Source organism: Acinonyx jubatus, chromosome C2 (assembly GCF_027475565.1).
Source record: "Acinonyx jubatus isolate Ajub_Pintada_27869175 chromosome C2, VMU_Ajub_asm_v1.0, whole genome shotgun sequence".
Classification (NCBI taxonomy): Eukaryota; Metazoa; Chordata; class Mammalia; order Carnivora; family Felidae; genus Acinonyx; species Acinonyx jubatus.
This window is the reverse complement of record NC_069384.1, coordinates 18344308-18365953: the sequence shown is the minus strand read 5'-3', so window position 1 is coordinate 18365953 and position 21646 is coordinate 18344308. Positions and strand designations below refer to the sequence as shown.

Here is a 21646-nt window from a genome sequence, read left to right as displayed (position 1 = left end):
GCTAAGTCCTCAAGGCTTTGTTAAAAACACTGAAAAAAGAATTAGAGTTCTGTCACTGTACCTGCAACATCATCTAGGGAAGAAGGATTTATTCTATCTAATAGAATAAATATAATAAGGATACACGATTCATCAAGCTCTTCAATAAAAATATGTTTTAGAAATTACCCAGTTCCACTGAGTTGTGTTTCAAAAATCATGTGATTTTTTTCAATGGGGATGGATCTCAGCTAAATCAGAATCTTGCCTTGTCTTGGGGTGCCCAGGTGGCTCAATCAGTTAAGCGTCTAGCTCTTGATTTCTGCTCAGCTCGTGATCTCATGGTTCATGAGCCTGAGCCCTTGCATCACGCTCTTAGCTGACAGCATGGAGCCTGCTTGGGATTCCTCTCTCTCTCTCTCTCTGTCCCTCTGCCACTCAAATGCGCATGCTCTCTCTCTCAAAATAAATACATAAATATTTAAAAATAAAAAAAAAGAATCTCTCCCTGTCTTACCACTCCACTGTGGACTTAGAAATTGCTACTCAGACTTGTACACACGGCTTAGTTTCATTATTATAAATCAATCTGCCAAGGCTTGCCATTCCCGAGAGAACTGAATTTCTGGACTTATAACAAAGAGGGTTTGGGGCATGAAATTACCACCTTAAGGCTTCCAAGATGTATATCACAAACTGTTTAGCAGAAAATTCTCCCCGGAAAATTCTGATTCCACGTCTCTAATCCAGTATCTCATGGCTTCTAAGACTGGCCTAACTGAGTTATCTGTCTACACCTGCTAATACAATAAAAGCTAAGAAACTGCTGTGAATCTCTGTGGTAATGAAACATAAAGCCCACATTGTAACAAATAATGGACCTGATTTTTAAAAAGGGAGTATTGTAATCTATTTCAAGATAACTCAAAAACCCTAGAAAAATCTGAGGTCAGTTAAAGGATACGCAAAACTTGAGACTACTGATCAGAGCCTTCCCCAATAACGTATTATTTTCCATACTGACGCAACTCCTTGGGTCGTGTGAGAGAATGAGAACATGGCTATTCTTAAACCTAGTAATTTTCTTTTATCGTCGCAACTTCAATCACGGATGTAAATGAAAATTTCTGCTCACTCTGCTCCTTTTCTGCTTGAATGAATTTTATAATGAAAACGTCTGTGCCCTTCCAACAGAGCACGAGCGTCATTCAAATTTTACACGCCGGGCAAAGAGTGAATGCATTTTGTAGCTGCAGAATCATTTAAAGGTGCGCCCATACAAGCTATGGCACATTTACACATGCCGTAGTTTAAAATTCTCTCAAGCAAAAGCAAAGGCACCAGAGGTAGGTGCATTCAGGCTTCAAACGTTCTCAGCCTAGTTCCTCCCGGCTCTGCACAGCCAGCCCCGCCCTCCCGTCCTGGCCCCTTGTCAACCAGAAAGTGGTGAAACTGTGCCAAAGCCATTTCCATGACCCAAATGGTCTTCCAGGTCAACAATCTAAAGTCACATGAAAACTTCATCTTCAGCTGACCTCTCCAGGGAGCAAATATTTTGAAGAGGAAGCATTTCAGGCATGCGGGAGCTCAGCCTTTAAATCAAACTAGATCTTTAAGTAGTTTTTCAAAGGAAGGCCCTGGAGCACACAGAAGGTGTTTGAAGAAGGCAAAGCTCTCATTTAGCCTTCACATTTATAAATGAGGAATCTGAGTATGATTAGTGCTGATAATGACACGGGGTGATTAATTTTAGGGTACCTCTCATTCCAAATATTACAGTTTCTGTCTTTCACTTAAAATTATAAACATGACTGAAATGTAGATTAGACGAAAGTTATACTTAGAGTCTCAGTTGTTTTAACCCGGAAATGTTGTGGTTTTAGAAAAAAGCTGAGGACAGACCTTTGACTTGGGGTAAGAACACTGGTTATCCGAACCTTCTAAGAAAAGTGTAAGTTGATTTGCCATTTCATGGGCAAAAGCACATTTTCTTTTTTTAAGTTTATTTATTTTGAGAGAGAGAGCAGGGGAAAGGCAGAGAAGAGAGGGGAGAGAGAGAATCCCAAGTGGGGTCTGTGGTAACATGTGGGGCTCAATCTCACAAACTATGAGATCATGGCCTGAACTGAAATCAAGAGTCGGACGCTTAACTGACTGAGCCACCCAGGTGCCCCAGAAGTAGACTTTCTAATAATGCATAAGGCTAACAGGACACAGGATCTCCATTACCTAAGTTAAAAGCAACACATTTTATGGTTTAATGCAGTATTTATTCATGCCTGTCTCTCTCCCAGTCAAAAGAAACAAAAGGTCAGTCCCCTCTCTTGGCCTGACACCCTTCCCACTCATGCTACTCATGACATGATAATTCTAGATGTTTCATTTTTTGGTTGATGTTCAAACCGTCTGGATAGCTGGCTATTTACCTAAATCCATACAAGAGGTGTATTTTAAGACCATATATAGGAGGCTCCCTTTTTGAAAAACAGAGGTAATGGCATGAGAAGCCAACAATCCCACTGAGTACAAAAGACATCCCTGATAACAGTTCTCACGTACAAGTGAACATTGATTAACTGCAACAATAAATCCTTAGGTAACTTTACTCATCTGGGCAGCTGTTGAATTGCCATTCTTACATTAGGGCAGTTTTCCAAAAACGTTTTGCCTTCAGAAGAAATTAATTCTCTTCTTTCCAAGTTACACTTTTAGTACAAATGTAACATTTCCTCACAGTGGAAGATGCTAATTCCAACACTGAGATCACATCTATATATGTATGTACATATATATATATATATATATATATATATATATATATATATATATAAAGCAAGAAACCTTATTTAAGTTAAAGTATCTAAAAATGCTTTTTGAAATATAAGAAAGAATTTTGCTTACCATGTTTAGCTTCATTTCTTTTTTTTTTTTTTTTGAGGTTCAGCCTGTCATCCATTTCTTTATTTCTATAATTGTATCCTCATCTCTTTAACAATATATGTGAAAAGTGAATATATAAGTACTCCCTAGGGATTTAAACTTGATACATTTTATTCTTGCTACTAGTTGTCATTGACGGGCAGAAAACTCAAAACATGACAGATTGCCCAGTGTGAGGTGTATTTCTGCATCAATATTAGAGTTTCTACATTAACCTCATTCAAATCCAATTAATTCTTCTGCGTGAAATCAAGGGTCCAGGAGACTTTTAATAGAAGCTGAAAACAATCCAACCCTTTGCCTCAAACAGATTTGTATCCCAAATGGTACAATAAACCAACAGAGAAAAATGGAATAGGCATAGCCCATGCTCCTGTGTTCTTTGTTTAATCTGAGAAGGCCACATTTACCATTTGTTGATTATAGTTATGGAAACTCACATAACCATGGATTAATAGCTTGAGAATCATCAAGCCAGCCCTTTGGAAGCCACTGCACTGATTGGGGCTTCCTAGGAAGTTATGTGTATTGCGAGAAAATGAACCACCCGGGAGGATTCCTATGAAACACCGATATTGAGGATTTTCGAAGGGGGCTACAGAAAAATGAGCCAGAGAAGGAGAAGGAGAGTCAGCAGAGAGATAAACAGAAGCAGCAGCATAATAATGGTGCGGGGAGAAGGCACTGGGCCACAGAGTTAGAGACCACTGGGAGGTTAAAGAGGACAGAGAGGCGTCTGAAGGACCTGATGGGAAAGGCAGCAGAGAGCTCATTCCAGGGAGCTGAAGGGAGGGATGCCTGGAACAGCTGCCTGTGGAGGGAGCCGGAGGTTAGGAAGATCAAACAGGAATGGCTGACCACCACGTCAAGTCAAGAAGCACAGCTGTGAGTGAGCAGAGCTCAGTGAACGCTCACTGATCGGTGGAGGTTAAAGACGTGGGGTCAAGTGACTAATGTGAGGGCCCAGGGGTCTCTGGGGAATAGGGAAATACCAGGAGGTTAAAAGTTACTGACATATGAAGTGCAGTGAAGGGTCTACTGACCAAAGGTACTTAAAGTCAAAGATCATAGACAACACAGTTAAAATTTACTGAAGAAAATATGTGCATTGGTTCCCATGAATTTAGACTCAATCGGGAATTCTAAGAACTTAAATTGAGAACAAAAGTGGAAGAAGAGAAAAAAGCTCAAATTTTAAAGACAGTAACTTCTTGGCACATTGAACATGAGCCTCATGTATTAAATATGCTTTAGAGAATACAGAATATCATGGCCCCTGATATGATAATTCTACGTTCTCAATAAAGCAAAAACAGAGAACCACATGACCCAATCATTAGAATCTAGCAATCCTGAACTGATAAAGACACCCCACAATAAAGAAGGGGGCCTTCTTCAGTGACGGCCACACCGTTAGGTTATAAACACAAACAAGGTCACATGCCACATTCTTAGCAAAGTAGTTCATATCGAAGGGTAAGGTTTAGGGGAAATTTGAGCCGGGTGACACATTCTTGAAAATGCATGAACCTAATCAACAAACCAACAGGATGGCCCCAAATTTTAATGTCATAAAAAGATATAAGTACTCCCCCTCGAGAGGTTTACATCTACACATCAAGCACCTACTAAACACCACATACATCCCATCATTTAATAAAAGCATTTAAATACGATAGGAATTAATGGTCAGCATTCATAAACATTACTCTCTTTTCTTGGAATTCTAAATAAAATAAGATTTTATTTATTTTGAGGGAGAGAGAGAGAGAAAGCACGAGCAGGGGAGGGGCAGAGAGAGAGGGAGAGAGAGAGACTCTTCAGCAGGCTCCACACTGTCAGCAGAGAGCCCAACGTGGGGCTCAAACTCACAAATCATGAGATCATGACCCAAGCTGAAATCAAGAGTTGGATGTTCAACCGACTGAGCCACACAGGCGCCCCTATGACCCTAACTCTTAAGGTACAACATGAAAATCCAAAAGAAGTTTCTAAACTCCATTACCATTATAAATGGTATTCAAAAGTGATTTTCTGCTAAAAGGATCCTTTACCCTTTACTCTCAAGAAGCTTCTATCCTTTGCTCCAGGGCACTCTATCACCATCACCGTCTCCCTAACTCCTATTCTTAAACCAATCCTTCATCCTAATACTTAACCAAAAAAAAGTTCACATTAATCCGGTCATGAAGTGGATCCTTACTAGGACTGGAAATTTGTGTGTGTGTGGGGGGGGGGGGGGGGGGGGGGACTTCCAGGGAAGAAGAGGCTGGTTTTGATCATCTTTGAGTCTGGTCCCTGAACAAACCCCTGTTGCTAAACTAGAGAGGATCAGTGTGTTTCCAGAGTAAAGACTATCACAAATACAAACCTCTGTAACATCCCACATCGTTAATGCCCTAAATTCTATAAAATAGGTATAAAGGTAATTTTATCTACGTACAGTCATAAATTAGAGCCAAGGAGAAGCACACATCTTATGAGGTCGATATATACCCCACAACAAGCTCAGCTATCAAATCAGAGGTTAGTTTTTTCCACTTAAAAGTTAGACAGCTAGGGGCGCCTGGGTGGCTCAGTCAGTTAGCATCCGACTTCAGCTCGGGTCATGATCTCACAGTTCGTGGGTTCGAGCCCCGTGTCGGGCTCTGTGCTGACAGCTCAGAGCCTGGAGCCTGCCTCAGTTTCTGTGTCTCCCTCTCTCTCTCTCTCTCTCTCTCTCTCTCTCTCTCTCTCTCTGCTCACCCCCTGCTCACGCTCTGTCTCTATCTCTTAAAAATAAATACGCATTAACAAAATTTATAAAAATGTCCTTCATATTTTCATAGAATTAAATAGCATATATTTTATTAAAGCAACTACAAGATTTGCAAGACATTCGGCCAAGAATCAGTTCCCAGAAAACCCACAAATGAATGCAAAGTATTTACCATGATGTTTATCAATGCACCCTTTATAACAGCCACCACTACAAAGTAAACAATTAAATGACCCAAAGTAAGGAATAAAACACATTGTAGTGTCCAGCATAATGTTAGTTTAAAAGCTGTGCTTTCCAAGATAATTTCATTTCATGCATGAAGTATTATAAAAATGCTAGGTGAAACAAAGGTCACAAAATAGGAAACAAGAATCACGTAACTGTTAGAGGTGCCTGGGTGGCTGGCTCGGTCGGTTAAGCACCTGACTCTTGATGGTGGCTCAGGTCGTGATCTCACAGTTCAGTTGTGAGATTGGATCCCGCATCGGGGTCTGCACTGAGCAGAGCCTGCTTGGGATTTTTTCTCTCCCTCTCTCTCTGCCCTTCCCCCGTGTGCACGCACACTTTCTCTTTCCCTCTCTCTCTCTGTCAAAATAAGTAAATAAAGTTAAAAAATACCTATAACTGCTAAAAATACTAAAAGCAAAATATAAGCAGAAAATACAGAGTGAAAGGAAGCTGTTATTCCTTGGTAGTGGCTGCATTTTTTAAACTTGGTATGATGACCAGGTATCACTTTTGTAATCAGAGAAGTTTGAGTACACGCTTATAATTCTAGCACGTACTGCGAAGGACAATGCCCATTAACCTCACGCCATGTACTTTTCAATGCATTACTGAGAATCATGGGAACAGTGCTATTTTAAATAAATAAATGGAGGTTTCTTTTCTATGCCTGTCATTAGGGACCTGCATCGATAAATTCTGTGTTTTAATAAAGCACTCACAACAGAGCACCCCGACAAGCCGTAACAGGAGACTTTCAAAGATTGTTGTTTTTCTTTATGTAATTAATGTTAATGACTTCTGAATATTATCTTCACTTAAAAAAAAAAAAGGCAAAATTAAGGATTTAACTAAGCAAATCATTCATGCTATCCTAGCTCTCATCCCAGACAAAACACAAGTTGTTAAAAGTCCCAGAAAGAAGCCATAATAGCAGATACAATAATTAAAACAAGAAGATGAAACTAAATTAGAATTGGAGCCAAAAAAGACTACTAATTTTTTTTTTCAAAATTGGATTTATTTTTATATATTTTTGTTAACGTTTATTTATTTTGAGACAGAGAGAGACAGAGCATGAACGGAGGAGGGTCATAGAGAGAGGGAGACACAGAATCTGAAACAGGCTCCAGGCTCTGAGCTGTCATCACAGAGCCTGATGCGGGGCTCGAGCTCATGGAGTGCAAGATCATGACCTGAGCCTAAGTCGGACGCTTAACCGACTGAGCCACCCAGGTGCCCCAAAACTGGATTTATTTTTAAAGTATCAATCTTTTCTACTTTAGAAAGCAAATCCATCTGGGGCCAATATAATTATGGCGAATGGGGAGCCGGCAGAGGGAGATAACCTACCCAGAAGGAAATCATTTGCATTGCTTCTCCTACTTAATGAAATGTCCTTTCCAAAACAAAGGAATCTATAGGGAAAATGTAGTTTCTTCCCATTTAACAATCCTCCCTGCAACAAATGTAGCTCCCATATACAAATTTGGGGAGAAAACAAGCACAAAACAAGATCAAGGACATTTCTGAAGAATTGGTAATGATGAATGCTGCTTGTACGTAGCTAAAGAATGGAGACATTTTCTTTTACTTTGGCAGTATGCTGTGTTTAAAACTAAAATATTTTCCCATAAGAAGTTATTACTACTGTATAAAGCTTGAAAAGCACAACAACCAGCAGATATGACGATTATTCTGTGTGCTCTTTCAAGCTTTTTGACTTCGTTTCCTTTTTAAAAAAAAAATTTTTTTTAATGTTTATTTATTTTTGAGAGAGACAGACAGAGCATGAGCAGGGGAGGGGCAGAGAGAGAGGGAGACACAGCATCGGAAGCAGGCTCCAGGCTCTGAGCTGTCAGCACAGAGCCTGACGTAGGGCTCGAACTCATGAACTCTAAGAGGTCAGGTCATGACCTGAGCCAAAGCTGGACACTTAACCGAGTGAGGCACCCAAGTGCCCCTTGAATTCTTTTTCAACTATCACTACCCGTTGATGGATATGACATTTTATGTATGATTTCATATGTTTTTCTGATAAAATTCAGTTATTATAGAAATTAACAGGAAAAAAAAAACTTCAAAAAAATCAAAATCACCCGTAATGCCATTGGTTGTAGATAAACACTGCTAAGATTTCTTTTCCACTCATGTTTTCTTTTACATAGTTGCGAATCAGCCTGGACATAGTGGTCCTGAAGTGTGACTAACTTGGAATATTCAAAGGTCTCACGTGAAAGACCACGTAAGAAAGAAGTCTGATAGCTCAGTGATATCAGACTGAACACTCAAGGAGCAGTGAGTGATCAGCCTTCCCTGATGAAGAGAAGTCCAGGGATTCTGGCCATTCTTTGTGATAGCATGATGCAGACAATTCTGAAAAACACAGGATATTCGGGCCACCTGGGTGGTGTAGTTGGTTAAGCGTCCGACTCTTGATCTAGGCTCAGGTCATGATCTTACGTTTGAGTCCGAGCCAGGCATGGGGCACTGTACTGACAGTGCAGTGCCTGCTTGGGATTCTTTCTCTCCTTCCCTCTGGCCCTCCCCAGCTTGTTCTCTGTCTCTCTGTCTCTCTCTGCCTCTGTCTCTTTCTCTCTCAAAACTCATCAATAAACTTAAAAATATATAAATAAATAAAATAAATTAAAAAAAAAAACCCATAGGATATTCAAGAATTTCTATCCCTCTTGTGTGTAAAAGCCGGGCTCATCAAGCACCACTCCCACGGTGTGTACGTATATAACCCCACACACAATCTCCCCGGACTTCCTAAGCGGTTGTACTGACCGCAGAGGTCAGCGGACGCTGCAAGAACCGCCGGTTCAGAATCACACCGGATTACTGCGCTAGGGCATCTGGGCATCTGCGAGAGCCTAGAATCTACAATAAAAACGTTCTTCCGTGCCCAGACCCATTCTTAAAATTAGGTCTCGTGCAACCTTCCTGGATATTGTTCTGCTATATGATGGGACTCAAGAGTAGCTGTTGTTCAGCGTCAAATCCAAAAAACTACTCTGGTGCAGTATCTGTCAGAATATCCAACAACAAACTTTTCACACTACAGAGGATGAAGATGGTGGTAGACGATTCACACAAAAGTAGCCACCAAAAGAAAAGGTATGACTGTCTTAAAACTTTAGTGGGGCACCTGGGTGGCTCAGTCAGTTGAGCATCCGACTTCAGCTCAGGTCATGATCTCACAGTTTGTGAGTTCGAGCCCCGCGTCGGGCTCTGTGCTGACAGCTCGGAGCCCGGAGCCTGCTTCGGATTCTGTGTCTCCCTCTCTCTCTGCCCCTCCCATGCTCACACTCTGTCTCTATCTCTCTCAAAAATAAATAAGTGTTTTTTAAAAAAAGACACACAAAAAACCGAACTTTATTAAAGCAGAAAATTCAAAATCAATATAGCAAGTATCTTCAGTTTCTCATCTGACCCTATCTGAATGGTTCCTGATCATTACTACTCGTATGTTTGGAGAGTCTTGAATATAAAATTAAATAGAATGACACTTAAGGTAGCAATTCTTTAATTTCTAAATTTCTTTGGGTTAAGCTATTAACCGGACTTTGCCCTCAGAGATCAGTAATTTGTCTTACGCAACCCGCTTTGCCTGTACTGGACAGAACCAAGTCCAGAGGAGCTCCGGTTTCAGCGGTACATCTATTACACCACGAAGAGCAGTCGTTCAAGTAGAAAGGGGTTGAAGGCTTTGCAAAGAAAATACTCTCCTTGAGTAATGGTAATGATGTGCTTAATTCCGCATGAGATCATGATTAAAATGTTCATATGAGGGGCGCCTGGGTGGCCCAGTGGGTTAAGCACCCGACTTCAGCTCAGGTCATGATCTCATGGTTTGTGAGTTTGAGCCCCACTTTGGGCTCCGTGCTGACAGCTCAGAGCCTGGAGCCTGCTTCAGATTCTGTGCCTCCCTTTCGCTCTGCCCCTCCCCTGTTCTCTCTCTCTCTCTCAAATAAATATTGACAGAAAGTTCAATAAAAATGTTCATATGATTAAGAGCGATCTTACATTCTGATTCTCGAAACACAATCAAAAGCAAAGGGTAAGATGAGAAAGCCAGCTCACCTTCAAGGGACATCACCCACTCGCTCCAAGGAAGGAAAGTGTCAGCCACAACCTAATATACTCTCTCCAACTAGACAAAGAGTGCAAGAGAGTGCCGAGCAAGTACGCCCAAGACAAATACAGGATTTGAGGAAAAACAACCAACCCAGTATGACACCGATCCTGCATCCGATAGAAGGGTCAGGAAGGGTGCATGCTAGATGTAACTGGCATTTCTCTCTCAAGCTTTGTTTTGGGTTTTAATATGCTTAATGTTTGAGCCCGTTGTACTTTGTTTTCTAGGTAGTGCCTTTCTGAGAATTACCTTCAGTAAAATCATCTCTTGTCTAAAGGATGTTTGCATATAGCCATAGAGTTTGCAGAGTACTTATATTAATGCTAAACACTAATTACTTGTTCAAGCAGCAAGTAATTTACAACAATGTTGCCTATTCCTACCACAAAGTGGAAAACGTTATCAAGGAAAGATTTACTCTGTACCAGAGTCAGGATCGTTTCTTTTATGAACACAACGTGTGTTGTGACTTTAAAAAAAAGTTATTTATTGCCTGCAATTCACAACTCTTCCTCAATGATCTGATTTTGTAAATCAGGTGGTTATTAGCTCCAGCACAATTTTCTGTTAATACTGTAAGGAACACTGGAGTGTGAACTGAAAGGTCATGGGCTTTGGTCCTAATTCTGCCACAAACACCTGTGTGAGGTACAGCAAGACATCCCCGTGACTCTCACTATTTGTGCCTGAGAAGTGAGACCACTTAGGATGAGCCTTCCTACATGGGGTATAACATGTTTTCTCACAATAAAAACATCCTGACAGTTCATCACAGCATTATCATAAAATCTTTTGACTTCACATTTAGATCTGAAGACATTTCATACATCGTTTCTTCCTTTTGACAGTATTTTGTTCCCTTGGGAGTTTCAATTCCCTCTTGCCAAGGGGAGGGGCACAGAGTGGGGGTAAGGAGAGGGAAGACAATCAGTTTGGGGCCACAGGAAGTTTGGGGTCAAAGGAAATTTGCCACAGCTAAGCGGCACCATGGTGGCGAACTATAATCTTACGGTCAATTCCACCGTTTAGTCAATTCTCACACTTCTGAATAGTTAAGAAGTGGGGAGATCGCAAGCAAAATGATACATGTTCACTTTGGAAACAGGTGCAGTTGCAAGTGACCTAGCAGGTGTCATCAGCAATGATGCTCATCCAAAGACCTGAGACCTGGTTCCTGGTGAGCTTATATTCTCATCGAAATATATCTGAAACATTTCACAGAATGGGTGAGAACCAAAAGAAAAGAAATCATTAACAAGATCTGGCCCCCCTAAGTAACTGGTTCATGATCTGCTTCTTAACTTACACTGAATTAAACGGTCTCTTGACATAATAACTAAATTGGTTTGAAATACACAGTTCCCGGAGACAGCTGACCTCCATATTTAAACATTACTTATTTTCATCTTATTAAATTTTCAGTTCTTAACCAGTCAGACAGAAAAGGGCTAGAGCCCTTGTAAAGTATCTAAGAATAAAGAATAAGGAGGAACAGGGGAAGTCTTGAATCACCAAATGTTTAAGAATCTGGTTCTCCACGCTCTGTCCATCAATTCTATTGTGAGCAGTAAATCCACCAAATGAAAACTTCATTCCAATGGCCAGTGTTTTCTATGAATGTCTCAAATTATGCACAAGCATGAACAGTAATCAGCACGTATGCTCTCATGACATTCATGTTTGATGAAGTATTAAACAGATCTCCAGAATCTTCGGCACTTATCCTAAGTTTGCTGTTGGGACTTTGTGAAAAAAAGAGCCCTTTTAGTCTTTACAAGAAGTCGCTAGTATATCAGTATTCGTCCAAGGTCTCCCTGTATAGACCTCTATGTCCTTGTTTATAACCACGCATAAACCACCATGTTAACCACCAGACCAAAGACTGCGGATTTCCACATTGCCTGGTTATATAAAAATATCAACTAGGAAGAGACTAATAACCAAGTCAGATTAAATATGGAGTGTGACAGTGTTTCCAGAGGAAAAAAGTCAGACATCACATTAAACAGCTCAGTTTTTAAAATAGAAGGGGGAAGTAAAATTTGAGGTTTGTGCGAGAAGCACCCAGTTAAACCTTAGTGATCTAACTGGGTCCTCCAGTTTGATAGAAGCAGAAAAAAAGAGTTCACCAACTCTACTGTCCCAACTACAGCCAGGAGGAATAATCAAGTTGTCTCAGGAAAAGAGGTTTTTAAGAAATGAGCAGAATGGAGGAGCTTCGCGTATCATTTTCTCTTCTATGGAGTCAGGAGACAAAACACACACGGCCCCAATTCTCCAAGTCTAGACAGTTAGCGTGCATGAGAATCACCTATGGGATTTGGTAAAATGAAAATTCCTGGGCCCCGCCCCCAGGTCTTTTCATTCAGCAGTTATGGAATCGGTCCAAGAATTTGTCATTTGAATAAACATATTAGGTAAATTCATTCTGAGGCAGGGAGTTCAGAAATATTGCTCCTGTGTTGACACCTTAATAGTCTAAAATACAGTCCAATATAGAGTGGCAGAAAGAAACTGCATATTAGATTTAATTAAAACATCCTTCTTGGGCGCCTGGGTGGCTCAGTTGGTTAAGTGTCCGGCTTCGGCTCAGGTCATGATCTCCTGGTTTGTGGGTTCGAGACCCACACTGAGCTCTGTGCTGACAGCTGAGAACCCAGAGCCCGCTTTGGAGTCTATGCCTCCCTCTCTGTCCCTGCCCCTCCCCAAATTGAGCGCGCGTGCGTGTATGCACTCTCTCTCTCTAAAACAGACATTAAACAAACAAACAACATCCTTCTTTTTCACCCCCAAAGTCCAAAACAATCCGCGTCAGTTACGCGGCTGGCCAGCTCACCTAAGCAGCGGTAGGGAATCACAATGCGGGCGTGGGTCTTGCATTGCTTGTGGCCCCTCTTGCACCAGTTCTGGATGGTCACTGGTTGGTTGGCTTCCACCACGTTGGTGATCTGCAGTTCAGGGTAGACCTGGGGGAGCACACAAGAAGGACAAACTGTGAAGCAGACAAACCGTGAAACTGTGCACACACCCGATCCATGGTTGCTGTTCGAAGGCACCACGATCTCCGGCGTTCGCGCAAGCCTCGAACATTCAGGGTAGAGAAAAAGATGTAAGTGACAAGAACCTAATCGTTCCATTCAGAATATCAAATGAGGTGACTTTTATAAAATCTTCCTGCACCCATTTGGGCTCAAGATACTTTTTTTTTTCCAGGGGAGATAAAACAGAAACAGAAGGGGACCCTCTAATAAGTACAGGGTTATTTTAATGCAAAATACACTGGTATGAGAATGATATTCTGTAATGCCCTAAATAAATGTTACAGTACAGGGGCGCCTGGGTGGCTCAGTCTGTTGAGCGGCCGACTTTGGCTCAGGTCATGACCTCACAGTTCTGGAGTTCAAGTCCCACATTGGGCTCTCTGCTATCAGTGCACAGCCCGCTTCAAATCCTCTGTCCCCTTCTCTCTCTGCCCCTCCTCTGGGCTTGCTCACTCTCTCTCAAAAATAAACATTAAAAAAAAATGTTACAGTAGATACCTCTGGGAATATTACCATTACTTAAATTCAACCCACCCCTATTTTGTTAATTAAGCATTTTACATACAGGATTTGACACATAGCAAGCTTTCCATATACAAACCCTTCTCTTTATTCAATGTAATTTTATATAAAAATAATTTATCAAACAGTTATCATGGGTGTCATTTAGATAAAGAATCGCATTCAGGAATCTCTTCCCTTGAGAACTAACTACAGCCCTTCGGTTTGATCACTGATCTCTGTAATCATGGTGTTTCCTGAGCACTTGGAATAAAATGTGAAAACTTGGTCAACTGTATGTGTGAAATACCAGATCACTTCTATTAATAATAGAGTGGAGACTTGAAAAGACTAGAATAGAGTAGAGACTTGAAAAGTAGAGACTTGAAAGAAAAAAAACCCCATAAAAATGTATTTCCCAAATAGGCTTTCCCTTGCATGAATCTTGTACTTCTCCAGGGTTGCTAATGTCCTAAAGACAATAAAGAGAGAAAAGCCTAAGACAACTGAGGTGATCAGCAAACGAATGCTTATAATGATGGGCTGTGAAATCTAAACTGGGAATATGAAGGTGGGATACTGTGGTAGGATTCCTTCCCTAAGGAAAGAAAAAAAAAAAAAAGAAAAAAAGGAAAAACAACAACCTCAAGGCAACCTGGCTATAGGCTTAGTGACAACATCCCTCATGACCTTGTAACGCGAAATCACTTAATCAGACCACATGTTTGTGTGTTACCATATATGGGAGACGAAGAAGTAGACAAATATAGAAGAAACTACACCACGTGGCGTTTGGGGGGCTCTGTTCTTCTGGTACGACCCCAACTAAACCATGCCGATAGGAATAAAGTTGCTTCCTGGAAAGACAAGCCTCCGGGTCACGACTCTCTGTGCGAGAATCCTGCTACGATACTACAGCTTCAAAGGCTGTAGTATCAGGGAGTCCCGGTGCGGGCTACAGAATTTTGGCGTAAAGGTACCGAAGCAAGTGCGGTGGTTGGAATTGGTACTTGCAACATCAGAGCGTTGAAATTACGACTTTGGAGGAGTGACGTTATGAGTAATTTCAAAGAGTACAATCCGGCCATGGGAGGGAATGGCTGATGGCAAGATCACTGGCGGAATGAAAGATCAAGGAACTGGGGACACTGGAATTGCGGAAGGGCCGTCGAGGTTGACGTGGTTTGGGTGACAGAAAGCCAAGAACTAAACCCTTCGAAGACTGGGGGGGGAATGCCACTGAGGCATCCAGAGGACTCCAACAGACAGAACAGAAAGGTAATCTAGGTCGCACGCATTCGCCTTACGTGTGGGGTGGGGGGGGGGCGTTCACGGGGAAGAGGGGAAACATGGTTCAGAAGTGAAAACGAGGAGGAAGGAGAGGAAGGAGGCCATCCCCCTCTGTAGGCACAGTGCTAGGAGGGCTGTGGGGGAAGAACTTCTACCGGGGGAGCAGTGCTTGTGGGGGAGAACCAGGTTTCCAAGCAAGAAGATAACACCCGCAGCGTGGGCTATGAGTATGGGGAATTTCGCTTTTGATTGTCAGTGACGTTCGGAAAGAACCTGCCATGATCCTATCTTCGTTTGAACTTGTTATTTTGTTCACGGTGGGCTTTTGGGATTAATTTTGGTTTTTAAAATACTATGTTAAAATATTATCTGGTTCCTGAGTGCCTCACTCACGCACCCTAGTCCCAGCCCCAAGATAAATCAGTCAAAAATTAAATAAGTAAAGGAACAAGAACAGATTAAAAAAACCGTGGTACATCCAGACAACGCGTTATCCAGCATCAAACAGAAATGAACTACCAAGCCACGAGAAGACCTGGAGGAGCCTTAGTGCATATTACGAAGGGAAAGAAATCAATCTGAAAATGCTCCATACTGTAGGATTCCAACTATAGACATTCTGGAAAAGGCAAAGCCACGGAGACAGTAAAAAAGATTAGTGGTAACCAGGAGTCAGGGAAAGGGAAGGCGGATTTTTAGGGCTGTGAAATTATTCTATATGATACTGTAATAGTGAGTATGTATCATAATACATTTGTCCAAACCTATAGAATATACAAGACCAAGAGCTAACCCTAACGTAAACCCTGGGCTCTGGGTGATTACGATGTCAGGGTAAATTCATCAACTGGAATAAACGTACCACTGGTGGGGGGGTGTGGATGATGGGATGATGAAGAGGGGGGACAGGGGACACATAAGAAATCCCTGGGCCACCTTCTCAATTTTGCCGTGAACCTGAAGCGACTCTAAAATATAAAGTGTATTTTTTAAACAATTAAAAAGGGGTGCCTGGGTGGCTCCGTCGGTTCAGCGTCCGACTTCAGCTGAGGTCATGATCTCACAGTTCGTGGGTTCAAGCCCCAGGTCGGGCTCTGCTCTGACAGCTCGGAGCCTGGAGCCTGCTTTGGATTGTCTCCCTCTCTCTCTGCCCCTCTCCCACTCACACTCATGTTTCTCTCTCAAAAATAAATAAACCTTAAAAAAAAAAAACCAATAAGGCACTGATCTGTGTAGCGTGGGGCACACTGATAGAGGTATGTGCTATGAGAACACGCACAAAAAAGGGGATCTGATTCAGAATCCTGGGGGGTAGGTACCGAGAAAGTTACTTTTCAAAAACACTGCCAGTAATTCAGCTCCAAATGGAAACAGCCACCTTCCCTTTATTTTATTTTGTTCTTAACTACCTTAACATCTCGATGCATGCATTTCAGTCACAGATAATGCTCAACCTGAAAATGCCACTAAAAATTTAATATCCCCATGGCTTTCTTCCATACAATGAACGGTAAAGTGGCTCTTTGTACAGGAATGTTATTCTCCCACCACTCTTCCTTGTTTATTAGGTCACAAAAGTACAGCACTCATGAGTCATAAACTCTATGACACTAGAGAGTTTGCCCTGAGGGACATGATTTTATGCATCTTAAAGTGTGAGTTACTACATTTTTCTTAAGGGCTTCTGGCCACTTCACAGAAATACTACCCTGCTGAGAATTTTCTCCCGAGCTTTCCGTCTGTGGCAGGCACAGATAAGTCACATTGTTTTCTTTTTAATTCCAAACCACCACCACCACCACCACCACCAACGACAAAACATTTGCAGGGTGCAAACTGATAAGGAGGAAAGGAAGACTCTCTCATCATGCTGCACACCATCTTCAGTTTACAATAGTAATCTCTGGGCAACAGAGCAGTAACTTACTCAGTTGGTAATTGTCCAGCAGACAGAGTTGCATACTGACAAGATAAAATCAGCGAAGACAAGGCTTCTCCCCAAGATCACTACTAGAGCTTCAGAAAGTGATAAACACAGAATTTACTTCCAGTTCCGACCATGCAACATAGGACATATGTGTTACTTCCTGTGCTTCAACTTCTCTCTCCAGAATGCCGACAATGAATGTGTTAATATGCAAGTGGGTGACGAGATGAGAAGCCTTGAACTGCATGAATTCCACACACAGTCTGCAGAAGTAAGTTCAACGTGAATCACCTATTTTTCAGAGACAAGGAGTTATGAATTTGGATCTGCCAGATAATAAAAATTTGCTGTTCTGAAATCAAGAGGTTTTTATTTTATTTTGTTTTATCTTATTTTATTTATTTGTTTTATTTTACTTTATTTTATTTTATTTTTTTTATTTATTTGTTATTGTTTTGTTTGTAAATGCTTATTTATTTTGAGAGAGAGAGACAGCACGATTGACAGAGGGGTAGAGACAGAGAGAGAGGGACAGAGAGACAGAGACAGAGAGAGAGAGAGAGAGAGAGAGAGAGAGAGAGAATCCCAAGCAGGCTCCATGCTCATTGCAGAGCCCAATGCAGGGCTTGAACTCACAACCACAAAATCACAACCTGAGCCGATATCAAGAGTCAGAGCCCCCCCACCCCCCGCACCCCAAAATCAGGAGGTTTATTTTAAAAGAGGGAGAAACATCAACAAGACAGGTAACAAAATTTCTTTGGAAGCACACAGAAAGCCCCAGGAAGTCCAAGCAATTACCACATGCCACACAAGCCCCCATTCAGAAAACAAAAAAGAATACAATGAAAAAAAAAATAAGTTTCTGACCAAAAATTCAAGTACTAGACACCTAGTTTTTTTATTAAGCAGCTCCAGCAGGTGCCCAGAGATAACCATTTTATACTGAAAAAAAAAACCAGCATAGCTCACAGCGTTAGGCAAGAATAAAAATTAAAGTAATTAGACACACAAATGTGTTCGTGGCTAGTTAAGTCCCTAACTTTACACCATAATTAATTATAAGCATCGGTTCAATGTTCTATATTTTCTTTGTGGCATCTCAAACCTTAACATAAAAGAAATAAAGGTATCTGAGTTCCTCTGCAAGTTTCCAACACATGCAATGCATGTGCTAACACAACAAGCATTACTAATGTGCTTCTGCAGGATTAGCAAATGAACTTTTTATGTAGCTCCCTTCATTTCTTTAAAAAAAATTTTTTTTCTTATTTTAGAGAGAGAGAGAGAGAGTGTGTGTGTGTGTGTGTGTGTGTGTGTGTGTGTGTGTGTGAGCGAGGGAGTGGGGAGAGAGAGACAGAGAGGGAGAGAGAATCTTAAGCAGACTCCCTGGTCAGTGTGGAGCTCGATGTGGGGCTCGATGACCCATGACCTGGGTATCATGAGCTGAACCGAAATCAAGAGTCAGACGCTCAATCAACTAAGCAGGTGCCCTGGCCCCCTTCTTTTCTAAAATGCTTCCTGTTGCTCCCAAATAGGAGCAACAATTTTCTTGATTAATAAAAACATTTAGGTGACCAGAGCTACATTAATCAATTCTTAAAGCAGAAGCAAATCTAGACCTGTGTCAGTTACTGGCGAAGGAAACTGTCCTCCGTGCCTCCAAATCTTCCTAAATGACAGCTGCCCAGAACAATCGCTGTACAAATACGCACAGTATGCTCTAAACACACTCCTACATAAGACCCTTTCACCATACTGCAGATGCCCAAGTCTGTTAGGGTTCCCCCACGTCGACAAACTTCCCCCACTCGCAGTGTAATGCAATGTTAATCCCTCTCTCCCACTTCAGGAATGCTTTATGGTATTTATCACAGTGTGCCTCTCCTTTGTGTTAAATACATATGTATACCGCCTTCCCAGGGCAAAAGCACTTTCCTGAAGGGCAGGAAACACAATATGGCGCCCCGTAGCCTCCCTCCGGTTCTCCATGTTCATTACCTTTGGTTTAAGGCTCTGGGGAGGCTGCCCACCCCCTCCCACTCTCTGCGGTGCTCCAGCCCGCAGCCTTCTGAAGGAGTCCTCATTAGTGGCCGTGTTGTAACTCTGTGGCTCTGTCCCTGTAGCTAATGAGAATCCCAGGAAGGCAAACTGTAAATCGTATTCTCTTCCTCCAGAGCTCTGAATGAACACCTATGAGGTCTGGCTACATAGGGGACCACTCCTGGCTGGCAGGCAGGCCAGATGAATCATCGTCAGAGACGGCGCACATCTCAAGACCTGCAAGTGAAGGAGAATAAGGCATCTGGAAGCAGCAGCGGGCTGCGGGATGAAGCAGGAAGATGTGCGCGCAGGGAGAGAGCTGAGCAAGGCAGGCACACGAGGCGGAGGCAGAGACAGACGGACAAGACAGAGGGGCAGACAGGGGCTGCCAGTTACCCACAACTCCAAGAACGCACGGCATACCTCTAACTCCAGGGGCCCCTCCTACAAGCCCCCATTTTTAAACATAAGCTCCTCTGCTGGCTTTATTTTCCTTCCAATTGAACACACCCAAGGAAAAGGCCCAGCTCAAATGCTCGTTCACCAAAAACAGAAAACAAGAAACAAAGAAACAAACAAAAACCCCACAAAACCCTCCCTGATCCCTTCAATCTCTGAATCCAGAGCATTTTATCTGACCATTTTCATCCGATCGCTTACCACTTTCTACCTTCTGTGACACTTATGGGTCTTTCTGCCCTATGAGAATACACATTCCTCGAAGGCAGGGACAACAGGATTCATCTTTGTGTTCCCTTCACTGTGGCCAACACTGGGACAGCACAGAAAGTGCCTGACAGGTACTTAATGGATATTTACTTATACCTATTATATATAATTAACCCTGCTTAAGTTCAAAATCCATGAATTATAGGGAAATTCAGGATATTTTAAACTCCCATCAGGTATTAGCAATGTGTCTCTTAAAATAATCTCAACAGTATACTATTACAGTTGGACAATGAGCATTTGAGAAAAATAAGCATCTCAGTGCCCTCCAATATTGTTCTGCCACGTGTGATGTGACAACTTATATAAATAACAGCCTCAGATAAGAGGCAGTATGTGGGGCGCCTGGGTGGCTCAGTCGGTTAAGCGTCCGACCTCAGCCCAGGTCATGATCTCGCGGTTCGTGAGTTCGAGCCCCGTGTCGGGCTCTGTGCTGACAGCTTGGAGCCTGGAGCCTGCTTCCGACTCTGTGTCTCCCTCTCTCTCTGCCCCTCTCCAGCTCATGCTTGCACTCTGTCTCTGTCAAAAATAAATAAACTTGGGGCACCTGGGTGGCTCAGTCGGTTAATCGTCCGACTTCGGCTCAGGTCATGATCTCGCGGTATGTGAGTTCGAGCCCCGCGTCGGGCTCTGTGCTGACAGCTTGGAGCCTGGAGCCTGTTTCAGATTCTGTGTCTCTCTCTCTCTCTGACCCTCCCGCATTCATGCTCTGTCTCTCTCTGTCTCAAAAATAAATAAACAAAAAAATATATATATATTATTAAAAAAAATAAACTTAAAAAAAAGGGGGCAGTACATTAATGTTAATAAATACAAAGTGAGAGAGAAGATGCACAGCAAGAATTAGAAGTCAGGCTCTTACTTAGACACTTTGGTTCCAGGAACCTGAAAAGCGGCCTACTCTCCAGGCCATAGAAATAGGTTTTATCTTTGAAAAGCATATGTTATCAGTACATAAATTATTATTATTATTTTTTTAAATAGACTTGAGGGGGCACCTGCGTGGCTCAGTTGGTTAAGCGTCTGACTTCGGCTCAGGTCATGATCTTGCGGTTTGTGGCTTCCAGCTCCACATCGGGTTCTGTGCTGACAGCTCAGAGCCTGGAACCTGCTTCAGATTCTATGTCTCCCTCTCTCTCTGCCCCTCCCCCACTCGTGCTGTCTGTCTCTCTCAAAAATAAATAAACGTTAAAAAAAATTTAATAAAAAAATAAAAAAAAAGAGTTGAAGCAATTCAAAAAATCAACAGCCAGAAGAGAAGAGTAAAAACAATCTTAGATCCACGTTAGAACGTGATATGGTAGCCTAAGTGTTTTTCCTAATTATCGAAAAATACCTTAAGACCTGGTCACCATCAGAACATTCTCATTCTACATTTTAAAAAACCTAAAGTCTCTCTTTCTCTATCAAAACTGGAAACATATTAATAATATTAATATTGATATGATTAATATATTAATCCAAAGATAAGTTAAAGAAATTTTTTTAATGTTTATTTATTTTTGACAGAGAGAGAGAGAGAGAGAGAGAGAGAGAGAGAGTGACAGTGAGCGGGGGAGGGGCAGAGAGAGAGGGAGACACAGAATCTGAAATAAGCTCCAGGCTCTTAGCTGTCTGCACAGAGGCCAACGCGGAACTAGAACTCTCGGACAGCGAGATCATGACCTGAGCCGAGGTCAGATGCTCAACCGACTGAGCCACCCAGGCGCCCCTAAAGATAACTTTTCAGTTGTCAAGAACATAAAGCGAGAAAAGACACTGATAATATATTTTTTAAAGTTTATTAAAGTATAAGATTAGAAAGTAAGAATAGTAGGAAAGCTCTCTTTATAGAGAGGGGACATTGGAAAGTGAATGCCCCGACATTGATGATATTTAAGAAGGCCAAGAACATGCTGTTACATACACAATATATAAAAATACTTCATGTATCTTTATGTTATTTATTATAATATGTCATATAAATTATTATATATCATTTACACATATATCTTATGTATATATTTTATAGTTATATATCTGACTTATGTTACCAAAGCCCTGCAGAACTTTCTTCTATTTCCAACATT

The 21646-nt window shown here is 41.8% G+C and overlaps 1 protein-coding gene across 7 annotated transcripts in view; it reads right to left on the bottom strand.

Annotated features, from left to right (window-relative positions):
- Positions 1–21646, bottom strand: part of APP (amyloid beta precursor protein) — a 272213-nt gene that overhangs the window by 174155 nt on the left and 76412 nt on the right. For all 7 annotated transcript variants that reach the window (XM_027041765.2, XM_027041766.2, XM_027041767.2 and 4 more), the window contains exon 3: positions 12883–13012. In XM_027041765.2, coding sequence (XP_026897566.1) covers positions 12883–13012 — 130 coding nt within the window. The remainder of the gene's footprint in view (positions 1–12882; positions 13013–21646) is intronic.